The 20047-nt window shown below is 44.5% G+C and overlaps 1 protein-coding gene and 1 long non-coding RNA gene across 3 annotated transcripts in view; one reads left to right on the forward strand and one right to left on the reverse strand.

The window, feature by feature from the left end:
* LOC149866602 (killer cell lectin-like receptor subfamily B member 1B allele B) lies at positions 1–17437 on the reverse strand. Its single transcript, XM_090043954.1, has 6 exons — positions 16944–17437; positions 6946–7044; positions 5851–5952; positions 2326–2477; positions 1929–2041; positions 1–423 (listed from the first exon to the last, which is right to left on the reverse strand). The coding sequence occupies exons 1-6, from the start codon at positions 17101–17103 to the stop codon at positions 285–287; spliced, it is 765 nt and encodes a 254-aa protein (XP_089900080.1). The 5' UTR covers positions 17104–17437; the 3' UTR covers positions 1–284.
* LOC149866603 (uncharacterized) overlaps positions 16947–20047 on the forward strand; it is a 25913-nt gene continuing 22812 nt past the window's right edge. For both annotated transcript variants that reach the window (XR_016441930.1, XR_016441929.1), the window contains exons 1-2: positions 16947–17083; positions 18319–18568. This is a non-coding gene — a long non-coding RNA (uncharacterized LOC149866603). The remainder of the gene's footprint in view (positions 17084–18318; positions 18569–20047) is intronic.

A 20047-nucleotide genomic window follows, 5' to 3' on the forward strand; every position in this document is an offset into this window, starting at 1 on the left:
TAATCCCCACTATGCTCTGTGCCCTGTACATGTTGACCTGTACATGTCCAACTCAGGACTGTTGCTTTCCACAAAGCAACATGATGCCCCTAGCTACTAAAACCAAGCATCTCCTGTGAAGCTAGGCCTTAATTTCTTAATTAAATAGAACAAGAGAATGATATGTAAAAGGCGACCCCTATCAAACCTTTTTCTTTGTCAATTCAGTTGAGAAAATCCTTTAAGACTAACTTCAAGCACTGTTTATTTTTCAGTGGCATGGCACAGGCCATTCATGCCATTGCTTATATAGGAACAGCTTCTTTTTGGCAAATCCATTTGTATTCTTCACTGCAAGCAACAGTGACCACCTGATTCTGCCGTGTCAGGATAGCACACAGGTCTCCTTCAGCATGGTAGGTGTCATGACGGCTCATTTTGACCCTGTGAAATGGAGGAGAACATTTTTAGGCTTCTCAAATAACATCTAAAAGGACTAGTCCTCATGTCCCATACTTAGACTATGATTTCTTCTTTCATTGCTTTTGGTATTGGGCCAAAAGTGTCCCAATATGTGCCTACCTCTCAACCTGCAAAGAGAGTTGGGTGTTGTTCTCATTAACAGCTCTTTGCATTACATAAAACAATGCCACCATCAGTTAGTCTCAGCAGGGAAACCACAGTTGGCATAAGTCATAGAAATTGAACTCCTTTCTCTCTCTTAGATGTCACTACTCCAAGGCAAACTCGAGCCTTGCTCCGACCCAGTGCAGAGGGAATTCCATGACCTGTTTAGCTGAAGTCCACACCTTTCTTTAGCCAAAGAATGGCTGGGGCAGTTCAGTCAGGAGTGATCCACCTTGAGCAGGGGGGTGGGCTGGATGACCTTGTGAGGTCTCTTCCAGCCCTACATTCATTATCCTAACGCTAACTAAAAATTGACAGAGATAAGCCCCCATATTGGCAACAACAGTCCAAAGACAACTGTAACAACCCTTCTCTTCCTTTGCTCTGTTTCTTTTTAGTGGTCCGTACATTATTCTCTTCTTACATTTGACAAAGTAGGCTGTTGCCTATGGAAGCTTCTCTGAATTAGTCTCAAAAATGCCACCCCTATCTTCTGCCTGAGTTTGGTAGTCTAAAGCTAACTACCTCACTCTAGTCTTTTCTTAAGAAGCAGTGCATGTACTTTGGAGGAGTTAGCTCATGTGTTGGCAGCCAAGAACCCCAGGATTTCATTCTCACTGCTACCACCTATTTGGTGTGACCTTGGGCAAACTTCTTCACCTCACTCACTATCCCCACTCACAAAAAAGGAGATGAACAGTTGACTTCCCTAACACAGTTGGAGGTCAGCTAGTATAACTAAATGTGTCACCTCGGGTGCCTAAAATTAGACACTTTAATCCAAAGTTAGATGTGTAACTGTGCATGGCCAGACTTTATGAAATGCTGATCCTTCATAAGCTTCCCTGAAGTGAATGTTCACTTGTGGGAGCCCAGCACCTCTGAAAAATCAGACGACTTACAGTTTAGGTGTCCTAATGGAGAGTTAGGTGTTTATTGTCAGTGTCCGTGGTTTGCAGATGCTGGTCATTCTCGTACATCACTTAGAAGGTATAGGCTAAGATTTTTTCAAAGCTGCATCCTGATTTTGACCTTATATATTACTGGGAATGGAAGTGGGTGTCTGAACAACTCAGGCACTTCTGAGTAGGTTGTCGCGTTAGCCTAAAGTCAGACGAAAGGCAGGGGAGAGATGCATGTTACAGACTAAATCAGAGATACATAAGCTTTCATGAGCCCAAGCTCACTTCATCTGGTGAAAGTATAAGAACAGGAAATGCAGGGACAACTTCCCTCTATCTTAATATCTACTCTTCTCCTTTGGGATTTAAGTGTATTGAAAGTTTAGCCCAGCCTTACAGTGAAGACCAGGATGCACTCACAAGCTGTCATCATAGAAGGAGCCATCCACCCAGCTCCATTTTGTCATGGAGGGTGCTGCATGAAGTCCAATCCAAACCTGGGTTTTACTTTTTGTAATATTCATGATGAAACCCTGTTAAACATATACAGAGAAACAAGTTATGGTTATTGGGCTTCAGCCTCTGGGGGAAAAGGTTTTGTTTCACTCAGCTGCCACTAGGGTGTGCTTTGGTTTTCTGTGTTTCATCCCTACATATTTCCTCCAGTTGGTTTGGATACTCATAGAAAAAAGCTAATCTCTTCCCCTGTCCTGATCCACCCAGCAACTTACTCAAACATTTTATTTAAAATTAAATTGGCCATTGTCATTAACAAAAAACATACTTTTGAAGTCTCAGTATTATATTTGACTCTTACCATTTCAGCTGAGTTATGGATCACCAGTAGATGGGATTTCCTTAATGAACAATATTCATAGCTCTTGCTCCAATTCCCAGTTATTTTTGAAACCCAGTAGCACTTTCTGAGATGCAGCAACCATTGTAGAGGGCAGAGGTTACAACTGGCTCCTTTTAGAGAAAAGACTGGAGTTACAGTTGACAAAAGTTGTAGGGTATATCAGATTCAAACTTTCCCCATGCCACCGTATGGGCACTTCCCACTAAACACATTAACCAATCAGGATATAGTAAAAAAAAAAAAAACCCAAAACTTGGAAGGTCTCAAAATCTCTCAGAGGCATTTCCAGAGCTCTAGGTGCCTGGTAAAGAAACTGTGGGAGATTTAGGAGGCTACAGGGCAGGGTTGAGGGGAACTGGCAGAGCTGTGTGGAGAGCCCAGAAATTCTAAAGAGGTGGGATGGACTTCCAGGGTAGGACTGAGAATCCGAACTGGACGCAGGCAAGCCCAGTATTGACATTCCAAAATGTTTAAAAATTATGAGTCATGCCTCTCCTCTCAGAAACTTAGAGACCTAAGAAGAAATGTGGGGTTCTTTCTCCTTTGCCTTCTAGATTCAGAGTCTTTGGGTTCAATAAGGTCATGTTTTCAAGCTTTACTTTGCAATCACAGAGACTAAAAATGAGCTGAATTTTTCCTGTAGCCACTCATTTTTAAGGGTAGGGCTGGAAGCTTAATGTCAATAACTGTGAAACTAGTGCTAAAATCATTGGTGCTAGTTTAGATAGTCTAGGAAAGAGAAAATCTTCACCCATTGGGTTAGAAGAAGTCTCAGATACTCTTGCAGCCACAAACTGCCAACCCTCCCCTGCAATTTAAGGCCAAGGTGATGATAAGGCACAGGGTTGACAATAGAGAGAAGATAATTAGAGAGAAGATAATGGTGGCCAAACCTTTTGCCTCTGCTCTTTGCCGTAGGTGGCATGAAGACTAGCTCACGTTTCACTTGCCCTGCCATGTAGTTGTGGTATCCCATTTAAGAGTGAACATTGTGCTGTATAGGCCTCGTGCTCTGTATAAGACCCCAACTTGATCTGACAGGCTGTCATATCCTTGTCACAGCCATAGCTGAAAACTCATCTTTTTGGCCCTCTTGTTTATGTTACATCTCATTCTTAACTTCTCGGTTCCAGCCCTATACCTTCCCTACTGTTCATATAGTGTTTGATTACCAGAAAAAAGAGGGGACAAGATTAGGGGGAGGAAATGGAAACTTCTTGTCAATAGAATAGGTGGGTGGGTACCTCAATCATCTCTGAGACAGTTTCCTGTCCCCAGGGGTAAGGTTTTTCCATTCCTCTGCATTGCTGTCCCACTATTCCTTCTCTGGTTTAACCAAATCAGTCTGTTGAGGGTCTGACCTTTTTGCCTCCTTTTTTAACAAAGTTGCATTGGCAGTTTGGGCTTCAGAGTTGAGCTGGTCTAAGGAAAGCTTCTGGAACTACTAAGACCCCGGAGTTCTTACTTTCTGGGCAATTAGCTCTTCAATTTCCTGCCTCACCTTGATGTTTATTTTCTTTACATTGGAGGCTGCCCCAGGGCTTCCCAATCTTGATCGCAAACGAACATCAAGTGGTCCCCACCTTACAAGCTAATTACATGGCTCCATTCCTTCCCTACACTGTGCCCCATGCCTCACAGATGGCATCCTCATTGATGTTCTCTTTCATTTAGCCCCTCCTCTAGGGTTCCTGGACCCTCGCTGGTCCCACTCTCAGCCTCTCTGTAGGCTCCCAGACCCTCATGGGTCCCACACTCGGCCTCCCTCTCTCACAGAGAGATCTCCTTCTCTTACATTACCCACTCTTTATCAGGCCATGGTAGGGGTGTTAGGTTTCTCTTCCCTCCTCCGTACTGTTTCCAACTCTACCCTCCTCCTCTTTCAACTATTTTTCATCTTTCTGAACAGCATCCAACCCTTCTCCACTTCCCCCTCCATATTACTGTCACCTACTGTCCACCCAATTCCTGCACTTCGCTTTCTCCCTCCAACTCCTGATTTTCTCTCTCCTCCCCAGTGACTCCAGATTCCATGCTGACGACTCACCCAGTTTCTGTCATCCCATACTGACCTAAGTACTTTGCCTGCTCTATTCCAGCTAACAAATGCTGGCCTGTTGCAGGGAAGGCTATCTCCATGGCTGCCATTACTGTAGGGCACATTACTTCCCTATAGGGGTACAGCTGCAACAAGATGCTAGATAGTCTAGACCAGGGATCAGCAATGCTTTTGGCCAAGAGCACCAAAATCATCCAAACTCCACTCATGCCTCAACTTGGCATGTCAGAAATGGGGGAGCCACAGGGGACCCAATCCTCATTGCTGGCAATGGCTGTCCATGTGCCTCTAGATGGATGTCAGGGAAAGGGCCAGGGTTGCACTGCCCCAGCCCCTTCTCTACCATGCACTGTGAGCCACATGTGCACCTGCCACCACTATGGAGCCAGTGCCAGGGCTCTGGAGCCCTGTGCAGTTGTTTGCAGCCTCCTAGCTGCCTTCCACAGCCAACCTGGACTCTGGGCATCTCTAGCAGGCAACTGGTACAGCCACAGCAGCAGTGCCAGGGCTACAGAACCCCATGTAGCTGTTTGAAGCCTCCTGGCTGCAGCTGATCTGGGCTCTGGGCAGCTGCTGGCAGACACTGCACAAAGTCTGGGTCAGCTATGGCTTTCTGAGGAAAATGGCCTTGTGTGCCATACTCTTGCATATGTGCAAGGGGTTGCTGATCCCTGGTCTAGACTCTCTGGGGGCACCACATAGACAGGCAGCTATGTTGTGACCCCAAAGACCCAGTCCTGGAGCTGAGGGTGCCTTGGGACTTGTCCTTATAAGGAAGCAGTGTCTGGGTTAACTTCAAGACTTGTGGAGAGAGACTGTATAAAACAGTGGTTCTCAATCTTTTGGGACTCAAAACACCTCTCACTGAGCTTGCAGTACCCCTCCATAACGTCTGTGAATTGAGTGGCACCCAATTAAAAAACAAGAATTGATATATTACAGTGCTTCTCTTGCAGAGGGGCCAGGCACTGGGGGTACGGGATCATTCAAAGACAAGCCTAAGACTGCATTTATCTACTTAGCTCATGCCTACCTGTGTGCTTACTCCTTACACCTTTAGCACTCTTCAAAGGATCTGGCAGCACTCCAGAGTGCTCCAGCACCCTGGTTAAGAATCACTGGTATAAAGGTTGGAGGTAACAGTTCTAATACCTTCCTCTTTTCCTCCTTTGTCTTATCTTCCCTGCCTCCTGATCTTCCTATAACTCTCCTTGCTGACAAAATAGCTGAACATGCTTCACCCTCCAACATCTTAAACCTCCACCCTGCCCCACATCCTTTTCCTACAAAGGAATTATGAGCTCACTGCCTAGCAGAATAGTGCATTGCCTAACATTAGTAATACCTGAAGATGTATCACCCCACTAATATAGGGTAGCAAATCCTGCCATATATAAAAGGTGATTAGAATGTGGTGTGATTACCTGCTGAGTTGCTATATTGTGGTTCACACAGACTTTGTCTTAGATGAGATACGAGCTGGGTGTTGTTACTGCTGGCAGCATTTGAAGAGCAGACCTGGAACACTTCCAAACAACAACCAGATGAATAGAGGCAGCCACGGGTGTGTGATTGTAATACAGATCATTCAGTTGTGAGTGTGAGTGAGTGTATGTGTGTTTCCATCTTGGAGGGGAGGGTAGAAAATACAATCATTTGTTACAAGTCGCACCATGCATTTCACTTTCTTCATCTTTATTAAAGAAGGTGTCACACTTAGTCACAAGCAGACAAGGTTCTTTGGGTAAATCTGATATCTTTTATTAGATCAACTCAAATAGTTGGAAAAATTCTTCTTAGCAAGCTTTCAGGTATAAATACCCTTCATCAGGCTGAGGAAGCATCTGCAGTTGGTTCCAGGAAGAGCACACACCTACTGCTGATGCTTCCTCAGCTTGATGAAAGGTATTTATACCTGAAAGCTTGCTAAGAAGAATTTTTCCAACTACTTGAGTTGGTCTAATAAAAGGTATCAGATTTACCAAAAAAACTTGTCTGCCTATGTCCAACACGGCTACAACCTATACTCCTGTAACATGTCACAGGCATTTCCTTTATCAAGTTCTTAAACCTTTGTGGTAATCTTAATACACAGATCCTTAAATTTAGTTCCTGGACCACCAGTAGTAGTAAGCCATTGAGGCTCCTCCCATGTAACTGGTTCCTCTCCCTGTTTGTCACTGGCACATCAAATTTAAAGCCAACTAACAATGTATTAAAACATTTCAGAAAATTGCTTTGGCTTTTGTTTGAGCTGTCATGGGGATGTTATTCAGCTGATAAGAGAAAGAAACAAGGCGTATCCCACTGAAAATGAAAAGGGAATTGGCCAAAAGACAGTTGAAATGTGCATGCTGTGAAAAAGATCAGGGGATCAACCACTAGTAGGCGCTATGCTAATACTGACATCCATTCTAGGTATGGAACATACCAGGAATTTTGATGGACACTGCTGTGTGGGCTACGATTACATGTGGGTATGAAAATAAATAACAGCATGACTCTGGGCAGCTACTCACCCATGACACTCAGGACTGTTAGAGCAGCTACCAGGACAATGTTCCCAGCACAGCCAATGGTCAGAACAACTCGATGCCAACAGGGACACTGGCGGTTGTCTGTAAAAATCAGTGATTAAGAGAACATTTTCATCACAGGCCTTAAAGGACAAAACCAAAGAAAGCAAGCTATATATTGGCCAGGAGTTGAAAAAAACTGTCAGGAGAGTCTATTGGATACAGACTGAACTCATCAAAAAATATTCATTGGTTGCCTTCTTTCAAATCTTTGCATTCATGTAGGGAGTTGGACCTTCTAACCCTATGATTCTGTATTCACCTGCAAGGGCTCAGAAGAACTTTTGAAGTATGATTTGTTAGGGAACAGAAAATGGAAAGCAGAGTTCCCTTCAGTATACAATAAAACTGGAATATATAACCAATACAGTATCCTGAGTAAGAAAGGACACAGATGCAGAACATTAACAGCCCTTGCTGATTTTTTCTCCACTAGGGCATTGGCATTCTCCGCATTAAAGTTTCTCCAAACTACCAAGCACAGTGAGAGAGAAGGGACACACAGGCACAGAAATAAGTACACTGATTCAGAGTGAGAACTTAGATACTTGCATTAAAAGGGGGAAAGAGAGCAGCCCTTTCATGGACTGATGCTTGGTCACACAAAAATCAACACAAAACTGCTGATTTCACTGGTGCCAGCATTTCAGTAGCATGTAAGAAAGTACTGCTTTTGCTTTCATCTTCCAAAAGTGCCAGAATTAATTTTATCTAGGGCTGTTCTTAACTCTATGCACAATTTTCTATAGTTTGTTTCTCTAAAAGTGGTTGTAAACATTGTTTTGTATCAGTTGTTTTTGATCACAGTTTGTGGTAGGAAATATAACATGGCTTATCCTAAGACAAAAACCACAAAGCAAATGAGGAGGCAGCAGAAGGCGCCTGACTTGAAGTACTCAGTAGCCACGTTTACATGTTCATTAATGTGCCTTAGATACTGTACATTTAATTTACTACTTCCTTAATAAAACACTAACTAAATGCATAGTACCTAAAGTTACTGTGCGGTAGCATCAGCACATTCTTATTTAGTGATGTTTACTGTGCATTAGCCTTCTGCACAGTAAGCGTCTTGTTTAGATGTGCTCAGTGAATGCAAGAGAACTAATGAATGTCTAACCCCAAAAGAGGTTTCCAGTCCATGGGCATCAGTTAGGAATAGTGGGAAAAGGAATTGGGAGATCAGAGGTAATGACATTTTCTTTGCTTTTGGAATCTCTTCTTTTTTTTAGCTGCGTTGCAAACATTGACTGGGAAGGAACGAGGGGAGGAGGGAAGAGAGAAAGAGACTCTAGGAGATACAAAATAATATTTCACTGCATTGTAATTACTCAGTTCCCAGTCCAGTGAAGATATTATCAACTTCACATTCTCAGAAATTAAGCACAGGATTATTGTTCACAATTGCCTACAATACTGCTTAGAACAGTCAGTTTCTGTGTTAGACCTGGTACAGCTTCCTGCTAGAAACAGCAGCTCAATCTGCATGTTAAATCAATCTTATAGCATGTGCCAAATAAGCAGACCTATAGATCTGAGTCACCTTGAGGGTCACTTTTACCTCCACTGCACTTTGAGCTATGTTTCTGAAGCAGTGATGTTTTTGACCCAGGAAATACAGCCCTTGACTACATGAGTGGCCTTATTGAATTCCATCATGACTGGAACTCTAAACAGCTGGTGACCCAGGGAGACCGATTCTGATTCACTTCCAAGAGCTGGTAGTTCCCTTAATGGTGTAAGGTCATCTACATTTTGTCATAATCAACAATAAATTTAGAAAAATTTAATACAAATAGAAAACAGTAGTTCATGGTTCTCACAATCTAGGGATAATAATGAGTAAACTCATATATCTTTGGGTTTTTTTCAGTCTAAAAGCTTTGTTCCACTGTTCCAAGCAGAACCAAAGCCCAGTTTCATAACATTGCCACTGTTTCCTCACTGCCACCTACACAGACTGTAAAGCCACTGCTCCTGTTGATGGTCATTACCGCCTCTTGTGCCCAACAGAATAAAAGTTGGACTGCCAGGTGACAGAGGACAGTCTGTGTGCTGGCAGAAGACTCTGTATTGTTTCAATTAATTCAGTGTTGAACTGAACTCCCAGCCTTCAAAAGTCATGGCTCAGGCCCTTAAAAATCGTATTTTTTTTTCTTAAATGGGATTCTTTTAATTTGTCTTCAGGTTTCTATGTTCTTCTATGGCACTTCACCTCTTCCAGCTTTTCTTCACAACCATGAGGGCTAGGAAACAGGTTTATTTAAAAACAGAAGTTGAGTTTCTTTTAAACATGGTGCATGGACTTCTGATTCATGCCAGTGTGAAGGTTGAATAAAGTATATTGGATTTTTGATTCCACATTATGTCATGTTGTGCCTGATGAATTACTGTACCCTTAGCAGGAATGGAGTGCCTCTGCACAGAGAAAAAATTTCAGGTGGTAACTCAATAGTGTCAGACGCCAAGATCATTTTCTTATATGTATATATCCATCCTCCATTTCAGCCCGCTTCCCCACTCTAAAAACCCTTTTTGCATGCAACACACCTACATAACACCCTTATACAGAAAAGAAACATGAGGCACAAAGAGGAGGAGAGACTTGCAAGCCACTGCCATTTATAAAGGAAGAAGATGGTAATTTTTAAAGTTTATCTACACCGATATTGCATGATGGTTCTAATGGCAAGGCTATTGTAGGTGTTTGCTGTTCTCTACTCTGGGTGTGAACATGCTAACTTGTGGTTGGTTCAGGCATGGTATGTAGGTCACAACAACATGCCTGACAGCATTTACTGATTCAGAAATTCATTATGGTGAGAAGGTGTTAAAGTGTTCATCACTTTTGCTTCAGTAAAGGAAAAGATGCTCATTTTTTAAATCAAATTTACTAAAAACATTTTTTCTGAAATATCTGAATTCACTCCACAACCCTTCTTCATTCACTGTCTAGTCAAAGTACTGAGTGAGAGAGCATCTTGTGGAAAAAATTAGCATGTGTTCATCTGATTAAAACATATCATAATGCATATTCACAAGCAAGCTGAATTAAGATGGCATGGACAGCCTCAATTCTGACATTTTCTAACTTTGAACATTAGACAGTGAGCCCTTATTGTTATTTTAATCATCTTCTTTTGGATGGCTAAGGCAAGCAATGGTGAAGAAGGTACAGGTTAATTAAAGTTGAATGATGAGGTTTGATGGACCATTGATGACATCCCAGCTGGCTAAGTGGATTGCTTCAATCCCTCCATGACAAGCAAGTTCAGGGCAGAAGTTTGCAATGTGGTTCACTGACTGCACCTCACTGCATATGGATAGACCTAGTCTATCCAGCTCATTCTGGATTCTAGCCCTACTCTCCAGAGTATAGGCAATTCCACCCAATTTGGTATCATCTTCAGATTTGCTAAGTGTGCACTCAACCCCATCATCCAAATCATTACTGGAGATATTAAACAATACTGGGCCCAGGACAGACCCCTGGAGAACTCTATCTTGATACCTCCTCCTAACTAGACAGTGAACCATTGATAATTACTCATGGAGCATGATGATCTGGCCAGTGATGTATCCACTTCATAGTACTTTCATGTAGTTTTTATTTCCTTGGCTTCTTATTGCAAATGTTATGAGAGACACTGTCAAAAGCCTTGCTAAAGTCAAGGTATATCATATCCACTGCTATTTCCCCCATCCACAGAGCCTGTTATCTTATGGTCAGGCATGACTTGCTCTTGGTGAATCCATTAATTCTTCTTTGGCAATTAGCAGGCCAGGTGCTGCTCCATCTCAGAGGCACCCGATCCAACTCTTCCCCAAGCCCACCTGGGCTTTCAGTGCCCCATCCACCATCCCTGGCACCTTCTCTGGATGCCAGCACACCTAACCACCCTCCTGCCACCACCCTGCGCTGCCCCTGGGGCAAGCCAGCCCATTCCCCAGCAGCCCCAGGTGTCCTGGTGGCCACAGGCACCTACTGAAGGCAGAAGTTGTGAGGGCCCCAATCCTTTTCTTCCACGGAGCCTACCTACCTCTCCAGCAGCTGGGGCGAGGGGAGCGGGGGTGAGATGACAGATTAATGGCTGCAACATTCCAGTTGCAACATTGCAAGCTGAACTACATTGGCATGTGATTTAATTTGTGACGATGAAAATTTATTTAAACCCCCAAAACTTGCCTACATGTGACATGTGATGCCATTAAGACACAGAAAGGAAAATTTTCATCACATGTACATGTTAACATCATAATATGTACAAGGGTCCATGAGGTTTCAAATTACTGAGATCCCTGCTGCTGACTCTTCTTCTGTTCCGGGCAGTCCTGGGCAATAGTCTCCCATGAGTTAACATTGATGTTGCATTTTTTTAAGTTGGCCTTGAGGATGTTGCCTCTCAAATTATGTTTTACATGCTCTGTTTAAATTATGAATTATATTTCAGTTTAAAGAGCCTAATCCAAAATCAAGGAAAGGGCCTTTGAGAGATCCACTGGCAGGACTTGGGTATCATAATATCCAGTGCTCAAGCAATGAAACTCACAGCCTCCGAGTTATGCACTTGGATTCCTTATTTAATAAATTAAGAGAATTTAGTGCTTCCAGATGGCAAGCAAGCTGAGTGAGGGCTGTGGGGAACAGCATCATTTACAGTAGCCTATGGAAAATGCTCAGTCCAGGAGCAGAGTACAAATCCTGCCCTTGCCTGGGAAGAGTAAACCTTACTCTGAGCTGAAAGAGATTCTACTCTCTATGAAGGATTCACAACTCCGGACCCTTTCCTGGAGTTGGGTGCCTAAGGCCTTTCTTTTAAAGAACCAAAGAGGGTTCAGCTGTTTCTTTCAAAGGGGAGGACAGTGGTGTCAGCACACAACAATGTAACTTGGACTGCATAACCGGACATCAGCTTCTGACTCCAACTTAAAGGGGGTGCCAGAATCTCAGCCCATGGGGAGTTCATACCATGGCAACAGGGACACCATGATGCTGCTTTAGCAACAACTGAAATGGGCAGACCACACAATGGCAAGAGCTCCAAGGACCTTTTTGAGTCCCTGGAACAAATAAAACTCCCTCTCCCTCCCAACCACACCTGGCACCCTTCCCCTCTTCCCCACCAGCACTCAGCAGCACTCCACTAACCTGCTCTTTAGCATGGTTTTGCCCAGGGCACAAACTTGCTAGGTACGCTTTTAGTGTCGCATCCCTCCTTTAAGCCAACAATGTGGCAGTTAGCAGACTTACCCAGAATGCGAGACACCTGGTTTAATTCCATCCTCTGCCTGAGGGATTTGCAGCTTCCAGGATTCCCAGGAAGTGCCCTAACCACTAGAACAGCCCATAGCCTGGGGAAGACTCTCCTGTTAAACCTGTTTTACTTGGCAGAGAATAATTAACATCCCCAGGAAGATTCAGTGGGTCTGCAAAAGAGGAGTGAAAACGTCATGGTCACCCACCTGGAAATGGGGATTCCTGGGTTCCAGTCCCAGCTGCACTGGACACTTAATAGAAAAACAGGAAACAGTAGTGCAGGGTTGGGAATCTGGATGCTTCCCACACAGGCAAGTATCCCGCTGATTATTTAATAGGACCATGAAGAAAAAAAACAAGTAAAGACGCATGGCAGCATCTTGAGTTGAGATGAGGTATCAAGTGGGGAGATGCAGAGATCTGTGCTAGCCCTGAGTTTCCTTAACATCTTCTGTAAGATTCATTAAGATCAGGGGAAGGGTTAAGCATCACACCAGTGAAATGTATAGGCAATGTACAACTGGGAAACTTTAAAAACAAAGAGAAGAATGGAATTGAAAACATAATAGAAACTGTCATTATGCCATTGTAAGAATCCATGCTAGTCCCACACCTTGAATACTGCATGCAGTTTGCCCCCCCTCAACACAAACTGAAGGAGCTGGACTCAAGTTTGGGGGGCAGCTACAGGTTGCTGTTTCAAATTGTTCATGCCAGTCACCCCATTCTTGTTGCTCCCCAATATAGCGTGCTGAACTGAATATAGGCCATGAGACTCTAGATGGGTTGTGTGTATTTTCCCCTCCCACTTACCCCCTCCTCTATGGTACTCATCTTTCCCGACCAAACGACCACACAACAAACAAAATCTCTGCACTCACTGCAGCCTTATGGTCTGTGACCACCAATTCCCATTTCCCTCATTTGTGGGATAGCCCCCTTCAGAATCCCACCCTGCCACCAATTTGGACCAACCCTGCAGCCTAGAACCTGGCACAAGAAACAAGGGGGAGTTTCCACTTTTATATAGAAAATCATAGGGGTTAGAGTCACAAGCCAGTGGGCCAAATGGAAGAACAGGTAAAAGGTAAAGAAACATCAACACTGTGGTAACATACACTCAGCACCTTAATTTCCCCCCACACTTTTGGAGGTGTCCCCAAACAAGGCTTTAGTTCCTAAAGTGTTCAAACTGCAACCTGCAGCTGCCAAATCTGAGTCCAGACCCTTCAGTCCAGTCCTGGTTGATGGAGCCAGTGAGATTTCCAGCTCCACTTTGCACTCTGTGTAGAGCTGATGAAGTTTCGTGTGCACGCTTCTGCTCTCTCTCTTCCCCTTACTCCAGCTTCAAGCTTCCTCTTCCTCTCACCCTTGCATTCCACTCCCTGCAGCTCTGCAGACTGCCCCTGGTTTCTCTTGCCATGACACACATTATATTCACATTACACTAGGTCTCTGAATGCTAGAAGCTCTCAAGTGAACAGGGCAGGGGACAAGTCTGGATACGGTTCTACATAAAGATTCTTCTTCTATATCAGGCTTATTTGTTATACAGGGGGACTGTGAGGCTGGGTTCACAAGGAAACTGTTAGCCCCTGCTATTATTAGAATGGCCTATTAAGTGTGTAGCTTGAGGCAACTAAAGTGAAATGGAAACTGGAAGTGAAATGGAAAGTGAAAGTGAAACTGGATACTTGAGGCAACTAAAGTGAAAATGGGGACAGGAATGACGGTCAAATGTTAATGAGTGCTCCATGGGACACCAAGCAAGGCACGCTGGCCAGCATCCACTGGCCCTTGGGACACTGCCCAGTGAAACTCTGCTTAGAGATATGAGCAGATGAGGGACAGGAAGATGGCCCCACAGTCACCAGGGGTCCCTGCTCCCCCCACCCGCCACGACCTCCTTCCTGGTTAAATATATTGCCAGCTTAGCTAAGGCCAGGAGGAAGTTGACTAGGAGGTCCCAGGACTTGGTGGGGTCATGAACAGGGAGTGCTCCCTTAGCATGAAGACTATTTGTTGTGTTAAGAGGTATTGTGGACCCAGGTCCACCCAAGACAACTATAAGCCTCCAGTAATAAGGGAGGCCATTGGGAATGCAACAACTAATTGCTTGGGACAAAAAAAAAAATATGAAATAAAAAATGGGAAAGGGAATAAGGATCACAGGTTAATAACAAGGGATCGAAAAGGAGACACCAAACAGAGCACATTGACCAATGCCCATGGCCCACTGCCCCCTGAATAAGACAAAAGAAACTGTGGATGCCAGAAATGTGAGTAATGTGACAGGAAGATGGCCCCACAGTCCCCTGGGAGTCATCCCGGCCAGAGCCTCTGTCCTGGTCAAGGAAAGCGCTAGCTTGGCTAAGGCCAGGAGGAGATTGACCAGGAAGTCCTGGGACTTCGTGAGGCCACAGACAGGGCATGCTCCCTTAGCATCAGGATACTGGGCTAGCTCACAGAATCATAGAAAATGAGGGTTGGAGGTAGGGTGACCATCATAGAGGATATTCCAGTTTTCTGCTACCCTGTCCTGTTCTCTATTGATATGAAACCCAACACTTTTATGTCCTCTATAAGAGAAAAATAAAGGATACAAAGGCATCCAGTTTCATATGAATACAGGATAGAGGACAACCAGACTGTCCTCTATGATGGCCACCCTAGTTGGAAGGGACCTCTGGAGTCATCTACTCCAGCCCCCTGCTCAAAGCAGGACCATCCCCAACTAGATCATCCCGACCAACGCTTTGTCTAGCAGTGTCTTAAAAACTTCCAAGAATGGAGATTCCACAACTTCTCTGGGCAGCCTGTTCCAGTGCTTTACTACCCTCCTAGTAAGAAAGGTTTTCCTAATATCTAACCTAAACTTTCCTTGGAAGATGGCCCTGTTGTCTGACTGTGTATGGCACCTCTGACGCTCCTATGTTCTCGTTAGGGAAATGATACAAAGAATAATGGGGTCGGGGGGAACATAAGATTGAATCTGTACAAATTAAAACACTTTTAGAAAAATTCGATAAAACTCAAGTATCCAGTTGGAGAGAAACAATGATGCCGAAAGTGACCTCAAAAGTAAGTGTGAGAAAGAAATTAGACAAAGTGCTCTGCCAGCCAACAAGAAAACAGAAGCATCACATCATTGAGCAGACAGTCCTTCCTCTCTGCCTCCCATGAAGGAATATAGCTTTCCCGACAGTATCCTTCACTATCAGGAAAGGGCAGACAAAAACAAATGCAGAACATCCAGAGGCAGGAAGGATGGAAATGTCAGAGAGTTTGGAAGACCAAAGGACAGAATTCTCAATTGAGCCTAAGAGTGGGAGTCCTGGAGAGCTGAAGTCCCTTCAGACCATTTGGAAAATCTCATCCTAAATGCTTTTATCGTGCCTGAACAACGGAGAGGGGACACAATAATACAAATGCCATGAATATAAATATCAAGGAGGTGGGATTATTTAGGGCAATACATAGGGTAGAACTAGGACTAGGATACAGGAATGAAAAGGAGAAAGGGGAAACAATTTAATATCACAAAAAGTTTACCCATAGTGAGGGGTGTCAGACTACGAAAGAGATGAGAGCCACGTCAGTTTAAAAAAAAATCTACTGGTAAAAATACACATACGTACACCCACCCACTCCCTCCCCCCCATCTTCATAGGAAACAATTCTGCATGGGATAGGAGAGTCTAGAAAAGTCCTTGCACATTTAACTTCTAAGATTTTACGAATGTATGATGCTGAAAAGTCATAATAATAATAAAAAATTTAGCCAGTATAAGGATCTCAATTGCTTGCAGACTGGAACACGACATTGGAAATGATCTCAGACAAAGGAATATTACTGAGTCCCAATCATGAGAGAAATGATGTGAAGGACACAATAGTTCTTGTAGTAATAAATCACTCTGAGGGAAGGTTCCCAAAAAACAGCTAGAGAAGGAAAAAATTGGCATCATACTTAAAGGATGACCTTAAAAAAATACCCTGAATGTCTGGGCTCAGCAGCCCCAGCATAGGAAATGGCATACCTGACATATCACATTTTTATCCGCATTTTACAGACCAGTAAACTGAAAAACAAAGATCAAGATTTGTCCAAGATCTACAATGAGCAAATATCAGAGCTGGCAAGACAGCCCAAGGACAGAAGACTGCATTCATTGAAACTGCATTAAGGAAACACTTGTTAGAATGGTTTAAACAGATATGATCATGCTTTGAGCAGGCAGGACAGACTAAATGATCTCTTGAGGTTCCTTCCAGCTCTATTTCTTTGTTTTCTGTGCTTTACATTAGTAGGAAAGTTAAATATTTGCATAATTCTAATTAGGTTTTGGTTGTCATGTTAAGTTGGCTGTGCAAGTATTAGAACAGTGTATCAGTTCTAACATCTTCACAAGCATACGTATGTTCTGCAAGTGCAATATGGAAAATATTCTTTGCTATGCTGTGTTTTGCAGTAAAAACAGAGAAGTCCTATAACCAGACTGTCAGCCACTCTGAGCATTAACTTTAAACCCTACAGGATTGCACAAAAACACAGCCTTGTTCTTTATTTCTTAGCGATTATTTCTTGAAACTACCAGTTGCTGCAGTTTAAAAACAATTACAATTAGAAAAATAAAAGCACATGCCAACTACGGTACAAAAATGAAAAGTAAAGCACACTTACTGAGCTGCTGAGATGGACCTGGTGGGTTTGCAGGAAAAGACCCCTGAAGAACATTTAGATCAGCATAGATGACCTCTCCAGCCATGGCAGGACACGCAACTAAAGGTGAAGCCAGACAGCAAGTGATTCTATGATTAAGGGTAAGTTCATATTTTTGCATGAAGTGACACTACTAAACCAAGGAAATTACATCTAGCTGAAAGTGTAGGTATTTTTTCCCTTCCCCCATCAGTCTGTGGGCTTCCTCCATAAATTAGGACTCGAGACTCGCTCATCCTTTTTCTGTTGCAATTGTAATTTAAATGCTGAATAAAGCCTAACCAGTACCCAGAAACACTGATGTGTAACCATGAGGGAGCTCCTTCATTGTAGGTTTTTAACAAAAGGCTGCATAGGCAGTAGGCCTACGCGAAGTGGCTAGCATTCGCTTCGAATTCGGATTCAGACGATTCAGGGGACCGTGATTTGATTTGGTGATTTGAATCGCTGTCCCAATTCTATTTGGCCATATCTGATTCAGAGATTCAGCAGCAGCCGCATCTCCGAATCAGCCTGGCACTGGCTGCCCCACCCACCCCAGCTCCTCCTAAAAAAAAAAAAAAGGCCCTGACTCAGCAGGTGCTGCTGGGCAGGGGGTGATCCCTGCTGCCCCCCACTGCATGGGGGGCTCTGGCACAACCCCCCACTCGCCCTCATTCCCCTAACCCCCCCACATGGGTGCCCCGTCCAGACCAGCTCCAGCCCTTTAAGAAAAAAAAAGGGCAGAGCCCCCCATGCAGCATGGGGCAGTGGGGATTGCCCCCCTGTCCAGCAGCACCTGGTGAGCACCGGGGCTTTTTTTTTTTTTTTTTTTTTTACAGTACCAGGAGCAGGACTGGGTGGGGGCAGCCATGAGGGGCACTGGGGGAGCAGGAGGCGGGGGTCAGGGGAGCTGGCAGGGTCCCCCCCATGGTCCCCTCCCCCACCCCCACCCCCAGTACTTACCAGCTGAGTCCGGCTGCAGCAACCAGGGAGTGCCCGAATCATCAAAGCTCTCTGAATCTTTTCCTAAGATTCGGGGAGCTTTGAATCAATTCAACCTTTAAATCAGTCCCCTGATTCGATTCAGATTCAAAGATTCGGCCCTGAATCAGGCTGAATCTCCTCCGAATCAAATAACCACCCAAAGCTTCGCACAACCCTAATATGCAGCTGTCTGGGACAGTATGGCAATGTGCATCCTGCATCTGGGCAGGGGGTTGGTTTAGATGACCCTCGAGGTCCCTACCAATTCTATCAGTCTATGACAGACTCCTCTGGCACCTTCCCTCTGAGGGCTTCACAGTGTTTTACCAGAGGGAATTTATTAATGCTTCTGGTTTCTCCACATGATTAGGTTTATATCATCCAAACTCCAAGCGGCTGGCAGGGAAACAACATTTATAGAAAGAGAGAGAACAGACTCCACCCTGAAGAGCTCGCCTGCTCTGCTAAGGAAAACTCCATCAGCTAGGCTCACACAACAAGAGCTAAAAAGAAAGCACCTGCAACAAAATTGTTCTGCCATTTTTGCTTCGATGTAGAACTGAGGGAAGCCATGCTGGGCGCCTAAATGTAAAGAGGCAAAACTTAGCCCATTTGCGCGGGTAAGTTTTCTTTGCTTGTGATGGCACATCCCCTTTTGCCCCGTAACAGGCACTGTATCTAGTACCGTTACAACTGGACATTAGGAAAAATTTCTTTATAAGTTGAGCGCTGAGGGTCTGGAACAGGCTCCCCGCAGAGGTGGTACAATCACCTACCTGGAGATCTTCACAAAGTGTATCGATGAAAAGACAGGCATGTGTGCACAACACTTTAAAGTAGGCTAAATCCTTTTGCACCGCTTTAAAGGTGTTGGTGGTTGTATGCGTCGGCAGCGTATTGCACATTAATTCCAGCCACTGTATGGCATTCAGCAGCATAATGGGCCTTAAATGACTTGGGGCACAGCAAACCAAAACTCCTTCAAGGCGTTTTAGTTTGCTGCCCCTACAGCTGCAGAGCAAAGCACCAGGCTTCATGCAGCTCAGGGGCTCTGCAGGAAGCCCTGTGGCAGCCTGGGAAGGCAAGCTCCGCCCAAGAAAAGCAGGGAGCTTGAACAGTTTTTTTCCCCCCTGGAGCCTGCTTGCATGCATGAGCTGTGCGGGGGCTTGGTGCTTCCCCTGGGACTGCTCGAGCCGGGTGCCTGCAGGCAGATGCTGCCGATGCGGGGCACCACTGCCACAGAGGGAAGCACCAGCCCTCCACCCCCCCTCAGCCCACGAACTGCTCCGCCCACCAGCAGCTTGCCCTCCCCTCCCTGCCACTGGAGAGGCAGGTAAGTCAGTGTGTGCACAACATGGGGGTTTAAAGGGCCCTAAATTGAAGCAATGTTTTAAAAAAGCCACTGCTTCAGTTTAGGGCCCCTGTTTCATCTACACACACCCCATCTTGCTAGGGTTATCTGACCCAGCAATCTTTCCTGCCCAAGTGCAGGGAGCTGGACCTAATGATCTTGTAAGGTCCCTTCCAGCCACTAACATCTATGAACAGGACCATACCCTACACAGTACCTGGCTGCTATGTATTTTTTGATGGCCTGAGAGCTACAATGAATTCCTAAGGGAATTCCCATACCCACTTCTGATGAGCTAACTTGTCCTGCCACTTGGTCCATACCCTACACAGTACCTGGCTGCTATGTATTTTTTGATGGCCTGAGAGCTACAATGAATTCCTAAGGGAATTCCCATACCCACTTCTGATGAGCTAACTTGTCCTGCCACTTGGTAGTACTCAAACACTATTCTTTATAAACTATAGCCCCAGGAAAATAAGGATAATGGCCTGAAGGCACAGTACAGTAGATTTCAGTTTTGGCTTGGCTATTGGGATAAACTCCTTCCTGGTTAGCACAGTGAGGCAGTGGAGCAGCCCACCTGGGGAAGCTGTGCAATCTCCATCATTCCAGGTTGTCAAGAAGAGCATTGGTCAGAGATAGTTTAGGACAGTGGTTCCCAACCTGCAGTATGTGTACCACCAACAGTATGCAGACAACCTGTCAGTGGTATGCATTAACAGACTTATTATAATTACTTTATATG

Source organism: Crocodylus siamensis, chromosome 4, assembly GCF_052110815.1.
Source record: "Crocodylus siamensis isolate JL-2025a chromosome 4, ASM5211081v1, whole genome shotgun sequence".
NCBI lineage: Eukaryota > Metazoa > Chordata > Crocodylia > Crocodylidae > Crocodylus > Crocodylus siamensis.